Source organism: Terrapene carolina, unplaced genomic scaffold (genome assembly GCF_002925995.2).
Source record: "Terrapene carolina triunguis isolate 2854851 unplaced genomic scaffold, T_m_triunguis-2.0 Scaffold212, whole genome shotgun sequence".
In the NCBI taxonomy this organism is placed as follows: Eukaryota; Metazoa; Chordata; order Testudines; family Emydidae; genus Terrapene; species Terrapene triunguis.
The window spans coordinates 10,956,840-10,971,070 of NW_020664563.1; the positions used below are offsets into that span (position 1 = coordinate 10,956,840).

The 14,231-nt window shown below is 44.1% G+C and overlaps 1 protein-coding gene across 2 annotated transcripts in view; it reads left to right on the forward strand.

Moving 5' to 3' along the window:
* The first annotated feature begins 2,633 nt into the window (after positions 1–2,633).
* Positions 2,634–14,231, forward strand: part of LOC113407534 (ras GTPase-activating protein nGAP-like) — a 279,190-nt gene continuing 267,592 nt past the window's right edge. For both annotated transcript variants that reach the window (XM_026656145.2, XM_026656146.2), the window contains exon 1: positions 2,634–3,002. In XM_026656145.2, the coding sequence (XP_026511930.1) occupies positions 2,843–3,002 (160 nt within the window). In that variant the 5' untranslated portion in view covers positions 2,634–2,842. The remainder of the gene's footprint in view (positions 3,003–14,231) is intronic.

A 14,231-nucleotide genomic window follows, 5' to 3' on the forward strand; every position in this document is an offset into this window, starting at 1 on the left:
CTTACATCAATCTCTGGAAGGTTGAAAGGGAGAAGCAGCCTTTGGGGGAGAAAGTAGGGGGAAGCATTGAAGACCTTACTGTTTAATGACCCTAGGTTATGAGCCTGGATAAGGGGGAGGGAGGGTGTGTCTGTGTGGGTCAATAGTAATGGAGTAGGTGTGGAGTGGAGATGATTTAGGATGAAAAATTAGGGTCCCTATTCATCACTGCACTACAGTCTTTTTATGCCAACTAGGCTAGCATAAAGGGCTCACAAGGCTGGCATGAACACTCCCCCCTCCCAGTGCCCAGGTCACCCAGGAGCCAAGATGGAGGGCATGTCCTCAGGTGGGGTGAGCAGGAGTAAAGAAGGGATGTTCTGTAGGGGCCTTTGAAGCAGAGATGCAAGATAGGTCAGTCTTCATAGCTGGCCTACCTAGTCTGTGCCAGTGCAAGCTGCTTTTCCTTTGTCCCTGTGCTGGTGCAGGAATGAATTCTGCACAAACAGCTCAGTGATAGGCAGGGCCGATGAGAGGGGGGGAAAGCCAGTACAAATTTCCGTGGCCCGGCGGTCCGGAACGGGGCCCGGGGCCCAGCTTCCCACCCCCTCTCATCGGCCCTGTTTAGCCGGTCTGCCCTTGCTGGGGGGCCCGAAAAGATTCCAGGCCCGGCTTCCCCCCCCTCTCGTTGGCCCTGTTGAGCTTGAGGTGTGGGTGAGCCACCCAGGAAAAAAGGTTGGAGAGACAGGCAGATTTGTAAATCATCAGCACAGAGATAATAGCTGAATCTATGTGAGTGGATTAAATCACCCAGTTTGTATTGATCACTGGGTAGCCATAAACTGTTAACCATAGATTTATAGCGAAGGAACAGAAAGCAGACATAAAAAGAAACTTGAAATTACAATGTATAGTTCAAGAAAAGAAAGACCACTGTGTGTATATATATATATATATATATATATATAGTATATTTACAACCATTTATTTTAATTTCTTAAGCATCCATCTTAAGCCATGGGCACTTTTATACACCTTCTTTATATACTTAATGAGATCAGTGAAGTATATGGACATTCAGGACAAACAAACAACAAAGCCTACCTCCATTAATAGCAATAAAATGACCTTCCCATCCCACCTTTACTCCAAATTGCATCTTTTCTTTCAAACATTTGGGGAGGGTATGGAACATATAGCCCAAGCATGTAATTGCAGTTAAATAGATGTTTAAAAATGTGGCAGTGGACTGCAAATAACCATCTCAAACTAGTTAGGATTGTATAAGTTAAAACCAACATCCTGAATATCAACTGGAAATCTACAGGCAGAGCAGCCAGTGCAGATCAGAAACTGATGTTATATGTTTTATGTGACATACTGCTTAGGGAATCTGCAAAAGAAGAGGTCTCTCTGTGTTATTTTTTTTTTACTTCTTTATGATTATTAAAGAAAAACTGAAAGATTGTTTTGTCTCTCTCTCTCTCTCTCTCTTTAATAAAAAGAGTTTGGCTATGCTTGGTTTTTCCATTCAAAATTCAGGTCTTGCCTAACCTAGAAGTCGAAGACTCTATGACTACTGGAGCATTAGTGAAATAGTGATCTACAAAGAGCCAGGAATGAAATTTGAGCAATAGAGAGGAAGGGACTGCTGGTGAGACTATTTAAAAATCTTCTTCCCTTATTTAGGGCTTGTCTACACTGGCACTTTACAGCGCTGCAACTTTCTCGCTCAGGGGTGTGAAAAAAAAAGTTTCAGTGCTGTAAAGCGCCAGTGTAGACTGTGCACCAGAGCTGGTAGCTACTCTTGTGGAGGTGGTTTTTTTATAGCTCTGGGAGAGCTCTTTCCCAGCGCTGGTGCCGTGACTACACAGCCACCTTGCTAGTGAAGACATACCCTTAGTTGTTGTTAGCAGGTATTTAACTGCAATGCCTACTTAACATTTTGGATAATGGGCATCGTTGTCAAAGACCCCACATTCTGCCCTAGCTTCTGTGTCTGACCCGCCTCCAGATGTTGTCCCACGCAGACTGCATTACAGCAGTGCCCTTCCCAGATGGCTGATGCCCGGGTAACGTAGCACGGACTATGTATGAAAGGAAAGTTTTCGCAGCTGTGAGGCTGGTTCTTGTGCCATTGATTTGTGTGGCTTCAGGGATGCCCCAGGGCAACGTGACACTTGGAATGAGGGATATGTCGGGGAAACCGGGAGTGAGAAATTACTTGCCAATGGGGAGCCTCCCTCCCTCTCAGTGCGCTGGGCCAGGGACAATCCAGTTGGGCTACTGGGCTTCTCAGTGCATGGAGCAGACAGGGGGGAGGGGCTGAGATGCAAAGGGAGGATTTGGACGGGACCTCCCCATATTGCGGATGGGGAGGGGGGCGTTGGTTTGGGATTGCCTGACTCTTACAAGTGGGCGCTGAGCTGCTACCTGTGGTGTAACCCCAGGACTCCTGCAGCTGGTGTGTCCCGTCCCCCCACCTTTCCCCTTCTCAGGCCAGCAGCAGCCTGGATGCAGGTGGATGGCTCGGCGGGCGATTGCTTTGGGCTAGCGGAGGCTTTGCTCCGGCCGCCACCGCTTGTCCATGCGGCCGGGCGCTCGGCTCTCCGCTGCTCCTGCCTATCTCCCTGGGATGCCGCCCGCCGCCGCCGGGTCTCTGGGAGAAGCCGAGCGGCCGCAGCCGGAGAGTGAGCGCGAGCCAGCGGCGGCCCCTGCGCGAACCACGGCCGGAGAGGAGACGCGGGGCCGGCGGTGAGCTGGGCCGGAGGAATGGACCCGGGCCGAGACGTCCAGTGACCGGGGGCAAGCGGACAGCAGCCGGGTCCGGGCCGGAGCGAGCGGGCGGCCCGCCCCCAGCAGCATGGAGCCGCCCCCGGGCGCCCCTGGCGAGCCCGCGCCCTGGGGGCAGGAGCCCTTCGCGGGGCAGGAGCCGGAGGAGCTGGACGGAGCCGCTGCGGGCGTGATGGACCGGATCCTGCTGGAGTCGGTGTGCCAGCAGCAGGGCTGGGCCCGGGTCTATGGTGAGGAACTCCCCGTGTTCACCGGGCAACCCCCCGCTGTGCCTAGCGCCGCCGGCCCCCGGGGGTACCGAGCAACCCCCCGCCTCCGCTGTTCCTAGCGCCGCCGCCGCCCGTGTTCACCGGGCACCCCCCGCCCCCGCTGTGCCTAATGCCGCCACTCCCCCCGTGTTCACCGGGCAACCGCCCCCTCTCCCCTCGGGCACGCTGTTGTCCTGGAGAGCTGTGCCCCAGCGCAAGCCTTTGGTTCAATTTCTTGCGCTCTGGGCGCACGCACCGGGAGGGCGAAGAGGCTGGAAATCAGAGTCGTTGCCTCAGTTCTTAAGTGGCATGCCCCAGAATTTTGGAAGCTCATGGGGGGGGGGTGTCTCCCCTCAGACACTGGGGAGAAGTGGTGTTGCGCTCCAATTTTTAGGTGCTGCAAATCACGTTTATACAAGTGCTTTGCTTGTCTGTTACTGTGAAGCTGTAGTTGACAACAAAGCAAAGCAATATAACGATGTCTGAGACCCAGTGTCTCAGGGTTGAGAAGCTGCTCGGAGCTGTCTCTGCAATCAACTCTTTGCAAGTGAATAATGAAAACAGAGTAACTTCTGAGAGAGAGAGATCGCGCGTATGTAGGTAAAGCCAAAGTCCTGGCACAGCCTCTGCTCTCTCCCCATCTCCCACCCCTTAAAAGAGCAGCTCTGTTCAGCTGTGAACGCTGTTGTCAGAAACAGCCCTACAGATTAGGTTTCAGAATGTGCTATTGTTTACAGTCCCCTTTGTCAAGTGGCTGGCATGGGATTCCATCAGAGATTCGGCAGCAGGTTGAAAAGTGATGAACAGATGAAAATTTTTAGTGTCTGCATTCATCCTTCCTTTCTGGTGATTGCAACTGTTGAATGTCCCTGTGTAAAGAGTTCTGATTAGCACCAATTTATAATTCCCTCTGAGGAAAAAACATAGGCTTTTAAAACCAGCCGTTTTACAAATTTGTTGGCAGGAAGCACTAGTTGAAATACCCTGTGATTCTCTCCCGCCCCCCCCCACCCCACCCCAACAAATGCTAAAATGTCAAGATGTTTATGCTTAGCAGTGCAGGTTGAAACCCTTTGTACTGAGACTGTACAAGTCAAATACAGGATGTTCAATTTAAAGTACCCTAGGATCCAACAAATACAAAGATGATATCATGGAACAATCTACATTTAAACCTTTTGTGTTGCTAGTAGTCAAGTACAGAACACAAATGTGCACTGTGCTTCATTTGCACCCCTTGCCAGCAGGGTTTCTGATTACTATTAATGAATTACTAAAGGCCTGGAAGATACTGATATGGTTGGTCCCGTGGCTCCATAGTTACTGCTGTATATTAAACTGGCATCTCTATTATTTATAGTAAAGGTTGATGAGAGTCTGGAAAAGGATATTAAAATCTTTAGCAATCTGGCTGCTGTACAAGACCGAGTGTTATTTCCTATTCTTTCTCAAACCCTCCCTGGTATGTAACCTCCTAAAATAAACCTGACTTGTATACCCAGCCTATTCCCAGGCTCTGATTTTGTTTTTAGCAGCAGTATATGCTCTAAGTTGAAACATCATGAAACTTGAGGCTCTTGACCAGTGTCTAAATAGTGGATTAGTGTTTTATTTGTCTTTCTGTAGTTCTGCCTTCTCTTCTATTTGCTCAAAGCATCTCACAGTAGTTACTCCTGTTACTTGCCTCTAAGCGAAGATTACTCTCCAGCCAGGATCTTGCTTTCCCTCCAGAGAAATACTTGACAGTCCAAACATGTCTTGTGCTCTTAATGGTTGCAATATTTGAGTACACAGTTGCTATATTACCTCTACCTAACACAACTCAAAGTACTTCAAAGGGCTTCACAGGTTCTTGATTAAATCCAAACCTGTCATGTCCTCATGGTTTCACTCTAGAGGACACTAATTTTATCCCCCTGAAAGAATGAATCCCCCTGACCAGACTCCACAACTTGTTCCTAGTCTACATGGTTAGGAACAAGTGGTCTTTGATGCCGGTGTCATTCTCTGTGTAGCATCACTCCTGAAGCATAAACATGTTATCTCCAGGATGTCTGAGAACAACTAGTGGCTGAGAAACAATTGACTGCTCTTTGTTTTAGTGGGTACCACCAAAGTTGGTTTTTGTCAGGTATCAATGGGGAAATCAGGCCATCATTGCTATGGAAGATGCATCATATCCAAAAGATCTTCATCCTTCATATTGAAACTGTTACTAGACAGTGCTGGGAGATTAGATGATTGTTGTCTTGTATAGTACTACGCAAAGTGGTGCTTAACAACATAGTTACACCGATAACACTTTCCTCTCCCTCTTTCCTTTTAGTAGTATCAGCTTAGTGTGTAAGTGATTGCAGAACATAGTGGAGGTTGTTTTTTTTTTTTTAGAAGGATAGTGTGAACAGAGTACAGAAGAGAGCAGTTTAGCACTGAGCTGTATACTTGTTTAGAATTTTTCCTAAGGTCAAGTCGTGGAGCAAAATGAGAATGTACTTGTGGGGAGAATGTCTGGCACCAGACAATCTGATTGTTGCAGGATATAACCTTGGGTATTAGTGGAAGCAGTAATGCAATTTCAAAATTAGCCATGGTGTAAAACATTAGTTGTTGATAAAGTCACATTGTACATCCTGTTTTGTGATGTCTGACACTCGCATGCAGGCAGAAATAGTCTGATTTGCCTGTGTACCAGTACAACTAGCTCAAAGGCTGTAGAAGTTAGAGATGTATTCAAACATGATTGTTCAATAAAAGTGAATTTTGTAACCCAAGGGCTGCAGGTTTTTTAGTTATCAAAACAAAGTAATTATTAGTTCTTATCTTCAGATGAAGAGATCTGGTGGTGCTAATGTCTTCTCTTCCTCCCTGCAGAATTGCATTTTGTTTTGATAGTAAACAAATATTTCAGCCTGCTTACTATTGCTTGTGATCCTTTCACAGATTTATCTGACTAAGTTTGTGGGGAGTAAGTCAAATTGAAGCAATGCCATGTTTGTACACAACTAAATATGGATTTCAAATCTACAAGTGACAAATGTATAACATATTTTAGTTATTTATAGCATTAAAGACTTGCACAGTTGGTTGAAGAACCACAGCGGCATAGCTAAGGGAAAGGGGAGCAGAAAGCCCAGCCTTACAGTCTGTTGTCTAATAAATTAATACTAACTATTTCACTATAAATAAGTGTGTGGGAAGCATATCTAATGTGAAATATTAAGTACAATTTTCTGTCATGGCAAGAAGAGGAGTTATATAATAGCTATTTACTTTCTTTTCTGAATGTTTTTTATGAACACAGACAACAAAGTATGCTTTTGCATTGTTCAGAATGAAAGTTAATTATCTGAGAAGTGATTCAAACAGTGGAAATAATTATTTAAAGCAAATGAGTTCTGCGCCCTCTTACTGAAATCTGATTATTTTTGTGCATCTCTGTTCTGTAACTGCATACTGTTCAGTTTGCATCTATCCATGGAGCTTATTCATGATTGTTAGAGGAACCAGTCCAATTGTGGAGCCGGTAAAATTTCATCTGTAAGCACAGAGAAGAGGATTCAGTCGTAATATCCAATAATTATTGGTCTCTGTGGTATGCAAGTGGTATGACAATGATGTGAATGCAGTAGGACTTTACAATGTCTGGGATGTGATTTCAGAGCGACACTGAGGTCTTGTCTGTGCTCGCTGTGATATATCTAAATCATAGTCTAGTTATTTCTATATTTCCTGAGTTAACTTCAATAGCTAATCTTTAGCTTCTTTTTTCCACTGTTTTTTGCAGGTTTGACAGTTTATGCTTAAATGAATAGCTGATGACCTCCTAAATCTATGACCATATAATGCCCTTACTCAAGGACAACGTCAATTCCAAAATCTTATTTCTCCAAGCCTGGTTTCTGAATAATGGACAGTAACAGCAAATATGCGATTTGTCAGTGTGCTAGTTTTAATTGTTCATGAAACACAAGTCATGTGAATATTGTGGGATGCTGTTTCCAAGAACCAGTTTTGAGACACAACTAATGTGTACTAGTTGATGTCTTGCGTTAGAGTCCTAGCACGTGAGCAGTTTGGGTAAGAGGGAAGAATCTGTCTTGTCTTAACTAAGAGCCATAATATTTCCCTTATATACACACACAAAAATGTCCCTTTACAAGATATTCTAAAGCACCTACAGATGTTTCAAATCAGCTCCCTTCTAATTAAAAATAAACAAAAACAAACTAAGGCTGAATTCTCGGCACCCTCAATACCAACAGTAAAAATGAACAATTACGTTGAACAGTATGGCTGGTTGAATGTCCAGACTGTGTAACAATGAGTTATACAGCTAGAATTGCAGCACTTGTGTGAAATGTCCTGTGTGGTAGGGGAAGAATCAGATCTTGCCAGATTTATCTTCTGTCTCATCAGGTGGAAAACTTAACAATAATGATTGTCAAATTTGTTTTTAAGTTAGTAATTTTAAACTTAATTTTGAAGAGCAAGGGTATTAAATAAGTATGAAACTGGAATTATCAAAGTATTTTGTGTAGAAAATAAGGCACACAGGTGTCTGCTAATTCTTGTATATTCATCTTTACATGCTGATTGCTTCCTTCTTTGATCTTATCTACATTTAAGAAACATCTTTTCTGTTTTTGAACAGTGGTGCAGCTATATTTTTGCTAGCAATAGTAGAAGAGCTAATACAAAGTAGTCTAGGACACTTTCATCACCTTTTCCTCCAATCCTGTGAATTGTATACACGTCCTTTGTACATGGTGGAAGAAGAGATTGCTAGGTGGGGAAGGGAGTATTCTCTACACAGATTGAAGGGTTCCTCATTCCTCTGTGCATATTGATGGCTGAAAAATCCATTACTTGTTTTTAAAATGTAAAAGGAAGAATAACTCTAAAATCTATGGAAAAATTCCTCTTCTGATGCACTGAGTTTAATTCAAAATGAAGGAGAAAACTAGAATTCTGGTACAAGGTACAAATGGGTTGGGAAGATAACGCCTCTCTGGGGCTGTCATTTATTATGTGTTTGTACAATGCCTAACATAGGGGTCCAACCTGGTTGTGGGCTTTAGGAGCTACCACAAGATATTAGTTAAAACTAATTTAAGAGAATCAAATGGCAAAGGAAGTAGGAGCTAAATTTATTACAGGCAAAAATGGTCACATTAGGTCCCTTATGGTAGTCTAAAGAAGAGAGGTTAAATTAAGCCAACGTTTTAAATAAATGAGCTTGATACAAATTGTAAATGGACAGCTGTACCCAGAGAGAGGATTTATTGTTGCCCTCTCCTTGCAGTCACAAACCTGATGTTCAATTGATTCAGAGAATTCCCCGGTGTGTCCCCTGATTTATTTGTCTATACCCACTTGATGGACAGTTCTGCCTCTGCTGGCCGGCTGCAAGTGCCCTCAGGGGAGTGGGAGATGAGGACACTTTGTGCTATTGAAACACCCACTCTAGATAGACTTTCCATCACTGGGAGCCCTGTTCTTTTCTTGGAATATTGACAATCTTTCCTGGGGTATTAACAAGCTGCTGTGTCTCAGGACTAGATCTGGCCTAGTCTTTCTTGCTATTTCTTTCTGCAATAAAGCTAGGTATAGGAGTAATTAACATTATTATGTTTAAGAAGGTGAATCACAGAAAATGTTAGTCACATTAAGGTTAATCCATACATGATGTGATTCAGAGTTTAGCCTAAACTTGGAGTCTTGTCTTGTTGTGTTTTCCCTAGGTATTACATATCATTTAATATATTAAAATTACTCTTAATCTTTGGAGGCCCCAACAATATCTAGGCATTTTGGGGTAGTTTTAGGATGACTCTTTCTCTAAAAGTTCAGCTCCCCGACTCTTGTATTTCAGCCAGACTATTTATCTTTGTCTGAACATTTTAGTGTGCTGCTGTTTCCTATTTTTAAACAATAGAAAAAAATAGAGACGATAAGAGGAACATAACTGTGACTTACTCTGAGATCATGGGTTCCTTTCAACTGATATATTTATAGAGCCAATAAAAAGTAGCTGAAATTTCGGTTTTATTCCTTTGTTTGTGTGTGTGTGTGTGTGTGTGTGTATATATAAATTTTAAAAGGACATAGCAAACATGAAAATCACAACGGGCTTGCCTCCACAGTGATTTAGTCCCACAGATCATGTTAATGTCCACTAGGGAATGTACTGTGCCCCAGCAGGGTCCACATGGGTCAGTTAGGGCAGATTCAGATTTACACCCCTCTAGTATGGACTAAACTAGAGCATTGTGTAGACCAGCCTATGGTTTAGGTTTTCTATCACTTGTAAGCACAGTAAACACCTAAGATGACTACAGCTGAATGGAGTAAGAGGAAAATATTTTGCTCCATTTTTTGACAGCACTTTGTGTTCAGTTTTTCCATTGTTGATGTTCAGTATGTTGCCTTTGAACATAGGGAAAATAAAATCTCTTAATTCATTAAAAGTAATGTTGTCTTTAAAAAAAAAAAAAGTCAGGATACTGCTTAAGAGATGTTCTTTTAGAATCTGGATTACCTTTTTTATTATTTTTTTATTTATTTTAATTTTATTTTTTAGTTAATTAAAAAAGCAAGTTTGTATTCTTCTAAGTTGAAGTAGTAATATAATCAATAATATCTAGTAAGCATTGGGAAGTGAAGGGAGCCTTTGTGCTCCAGTAAATTGAAATAAAATTAACGAGTTTAGATTTTTTTTTTTTTTTTATCTTCTGAAGGAAACTTTTACAGCTGGGAATGCCCCATTAAAAACTAGGCTCTATTCTTTAACCACTGGCCAGCGCTTAGCTAACACATTCATCCTGCAAACTTTGGGAAAACAGCAGATGTGCAGTATGTCTGATACAGATTTGCATGAGAATACCTGTGCACCTTGACTAGTTTTTGGCTTGATTAAAACTTACAAGCACCTCTTCTTTCACTATAGCATGATGAATGCATTAATGGCTTGATAGAAAATACATAATACTTTCTCTGTTTAAGCTGATAAGTAAAAATAGATATCTATTCAGCACTACAACATAGATATGCATGGTGCTTTACGGACAAAAAAATAGTCCTTGCCCTGAGGAAGTTTATAGTCTAGATTGATGACACAGATGACAACAGACAATGGGGTTGGAACTAGAGAGAGTATTACACAGTACAATATTATGAAGTTCTCTTGTTCTTTTATTGTATATGTAATAGTCTATTTTAAAATTTGCATAAAAATAAGTTTTTAAAAACAGAGATGAGAGTGAAAATTTGTGCTGTGTAGAGATAAAAAGCAGAACTTGATGGAGGTTGCATGGCCCGGGAGTTCTAGGAAGTTATTCGAGGAGAAGGGCCAGTATAGGGGGAAGATAACGGTGTCACTTTTTGGAAAAGGGAGTTGTGAAGAGAGATGGGAGAAAAGATGTTGATGTGCAGAACACTGAATGAGAGGATGAAAAGTTTTTTTTAAAATTTTATGTGAAGGAGGTATACTGGCAGTGAAAGGACTGGTGGGAGAGGAAGACAAATTTGGGACATTATTTTGGGTAGACTGTAGAGGTTCAAGATAAGTGTCAGGGAGGTTGCAGTAAGCTAGGGGGTAGAAGACCATGGCACAGCCAAGGGTTTTGACAGTAGAGATGGAGAGGAACAGTTTATTTTTGTTTGGTGTTTTTATTTTATTTTATTAGATCTTGTAAAGGAATGAGATGTGATTTAGCAATGGATGTGAGGAATTGAGGATTACAGTTCTTCTAGGTAGTTTCTTTGGAAACTAGCATTTTTTTATCACACCCAAACAGTTGGTAATACTTGGTCAAAGTCCATTGTTTTCTTTCTTGATATCTCACCTTAACAAGATCTCAGTGATTAAAATATAAAGGCTGGGAATTTGGCAGTATAGTATTGCCAGGTTGTCGTCTTTCCTGTAACTTTGATAGCTTTATCCAAGATGTGGTGGCTTTTCTTTTTCAGGAGCTGGCTTTCAGTAATGGTTTTGAGTCATTTTCATAGCTAATAGGTATGATCTTCTGGGACTGGCAGGAATGTTGCCCCATCTTTGGACATTTTGTCATCTGTGATCTTGCCAGTTGTTCTGAGATTTTTTCATGTCGTGGAATCCAGTGGAAGGGGGAAGAAAAGAGGCATTCATTAAGGCAGTAAGGCTTTTAGAGCTCTGAAAGGCTCAGAGCTGTTGCTAGATGGCAGCTCTCCAGTCACTGCACTAAATGGTGTTTCCCCTACACTAACTTTTCCCTGTGGTGTAAAAGGGTCAGTAGACAACAGTGTGGTGCATTCTATGTGAACTTTGAGGTGAGTTCGGTTGAACAAGCTTGAAATCATGGAAACTTATTTTTCATTTCCTTGCTTGGATTTTGTCTCCTAAAAGAGGAAGTCTCCATGTAACTGTGAGTGAAGTGTAACGAATTAACTGTCCATTTCCTCTTAAAGAGGATATATCATGTGTGTATCCTTTTGTTACTGGTACTTAGAGGAAATGTGGGTGGAACTGAGTGTGATTGGGTCTTTCTTGATAATTGCTATTTCTGTATAGCATAAGTAGTTGAGAATTTAATGTATTTGCCTTTTGGCTACTCACATCCATTGATGGTTAAGTGGTTTTAGTTTTCACACCTATTTATCTTGTAACGTTAGCACAGTAGACTAGGGCACTAGCCCTTTAACCCCCTATAGATGGGGAACGGTTGAACTGCAATAAGAACAGGAGTACTTGTGGCACCTTAGGCCTTGGCTACACTTGCAGATGTACAGTGCTGTGAGTTAAACCTGACTTCGTGCAGCTGAGTAGGGAAAGTGCTGCAGTCTGTCCACACTGACAGCTGCCCAGCGCACTGTCATGGCCACATTTGCTGCAATTGCAGCGCTATTGGGAGCGGTGCATTATGGGCAGCCATCCCACAGAGCACCTTTTCCCATTCTGGCGCCGTGGGTTGTGGGAAGGGGGCGTGGGTGCGGGGCATTCTGGGTCCTGTCCCAATGCGCTGTGATGCGATGCTTCGCATCCCAGAAATCCATTTGTTTCCGTCCATCTTTGGTGCTATCTTTCAACGGTTTCTGTGCAGCGCGATCTGTCTGCGGGAAATGGAGTCCGAACTGTTGAGGCGTATGCTGACGAGTCTCGCCAGCACGTCACGTTTGGCTGTCGAACTGTTCCTTAAGATCCAAAGCGTCAGTGAGAGTGAGGGTGAGGAGTCCGACAATGTTATCGAGCCGCGTAACGCATACGACACAAAATTGCTTGTGGCATTCACGGACATGCTCAGCACCGTGGAACGCCGCTTTTGGGCTCGGGAAACAAGCACCGAGTGGTGGGATCACATCGTCATGGAAGTCTGGGATGACGAGCAGTGGCTGCAGAACTTTCGGATGAGAAAAGCCACTTTCAAGGGACTGTGTGAGGAGCTCGCCCCCACCCTGCGGCGCAAGGACACGAGATTGAGAGCTGCCCTGCCAGTGGAGAAGCGGGTGGCTATTGCAATCTGGAAGCTGGCAACTCCAGACAGCTACAGGTCGGTCGCAAACCAGTTTGGAGTGGGAAAGTCGACCGTTGGAATCGTGTTGATGCAAGTTTGGAAGGCCATTAATTGTATCCTACTCAGAAGAACCGTGACTCTGGGTAACGTGCAGGAAATAGTGGATGGCTTTGCACAAATGGGGTTCCCTAACTGTGGAGGGGCGATAGATGGGACGCACATTCCTATTCTGGCACCACCCCACCTAGGATCTGAGTACGTTAATCGGAAGGGGTATTTCTCTATGGTTCTCCAGGTGCTTGTGGATCACCGTGGGTGTTTCATTGACATTAACACAGGCTGGCCCGGAAAGGTGCATGACGCACGCATCTTTCGGAACACTTGGCTGTTCAGGAAGATGCACGCCGGGACTTTTTTCCCAGAGCGGAAGATCACAGTAGGGGAAGTTGAAATGCCCATTGTGATCCTTGGAGATCCCGCTTACCCGTTAATGCCGTGACTCATGAAACCCTACAGAGGGAACCTTGATAGCAGCAAGGAACGGTTCAACTACAGGCTGAGCCGGTGCCGAATGACTATGGAGTGTGCCTTTGGCCATTTAAAGGGCCGCTGGCGATCTCTGTATGGGAAGCTGGACTTGGCCGAAAACAGCATCCCCGCGGTTATATCCGCGTGTTGTGCCCTCCATAATATTTGTGAAGGGAAGGGTGAAAGCTTCACTCAGGCATGGACCTCCGAGGTTCAACACCTGGAGGCTGAATTTGCACAGCCAGAGAGCAGGGCTATTACAGGGGCCCAGCGCGGGGCTGCAAGGATTAGGAATGCCTTGAGGGAGCAATTTGAGGCTGAAAACCAGCAGTGATATCTGGTGCCCTGCACAGGAGTGAAGTGCAGTAGTTCCAATCTTTAGGAATCAGTGTCTGCTTAGCAGCCAAGCAGGCTTGCAGTGCCTGTTTATTTCCTGGGCTAAGGAGTCTTTAACTTTATGCAGTAATAAAGAATGTTTTCAAAGCCAAAGAATCCATTTATTGAAAAGAAAAAAAAATTATTTATTGAAAAGAAACAAGGGGGTGGAGTGGGGAACAGTACAATCACAGATTCGCGTATGTCCTGTCTGGTGTGCTGTGCAGTGAGTGCTGCACTTCAGGATAGCTATACTGCATAGTGATGGGGGTTGAGTGCAGAGGGTAAGGGTCGTGGTTTTCAGGGCTGGGTGGTGAAGATACTGGTGTTGGAGGCAGCGGGTGGCGTGAAGAACACGGAAGTTGGGGAAAGTGGGTTGGAGGTGACAGTGGGACACAACGGAAAGAGTTTTGGGACAAGGGCTGTAGGGGGGGTGGCGTTTGCGGTACTGTTCCTCTTTCTGCATGGCTACGAGCTCCTGGATAGCATCTGCTTGGCGCTCCAGGATGCTTATGAGCCTATCAGTGCCTTGCTGCCGTTGCACGGTGCTTTGCCGCCGGTGCGCTGCATTTTCCTGGCGGATCCTGCTTTCTCTCTCCCTCCAGTTCTGTGCTTTCTCATTCTCTTTAATAGATTGCCGCATCACTTCTTGCAGCATGTCTTCTTTGCTTTTTCGCGGTCTCTTCCTGAGTCTTTGCAGTCTCTGAGCAGGCGATAAGAGGGACGGCTGAGGTCTCAAGGTTGATGCAGCTGTATAGGCAAAATGCAACATTTAACAGAGGCAGCATTGTTTATACCAGACAGAGTAATGATTCCCCCC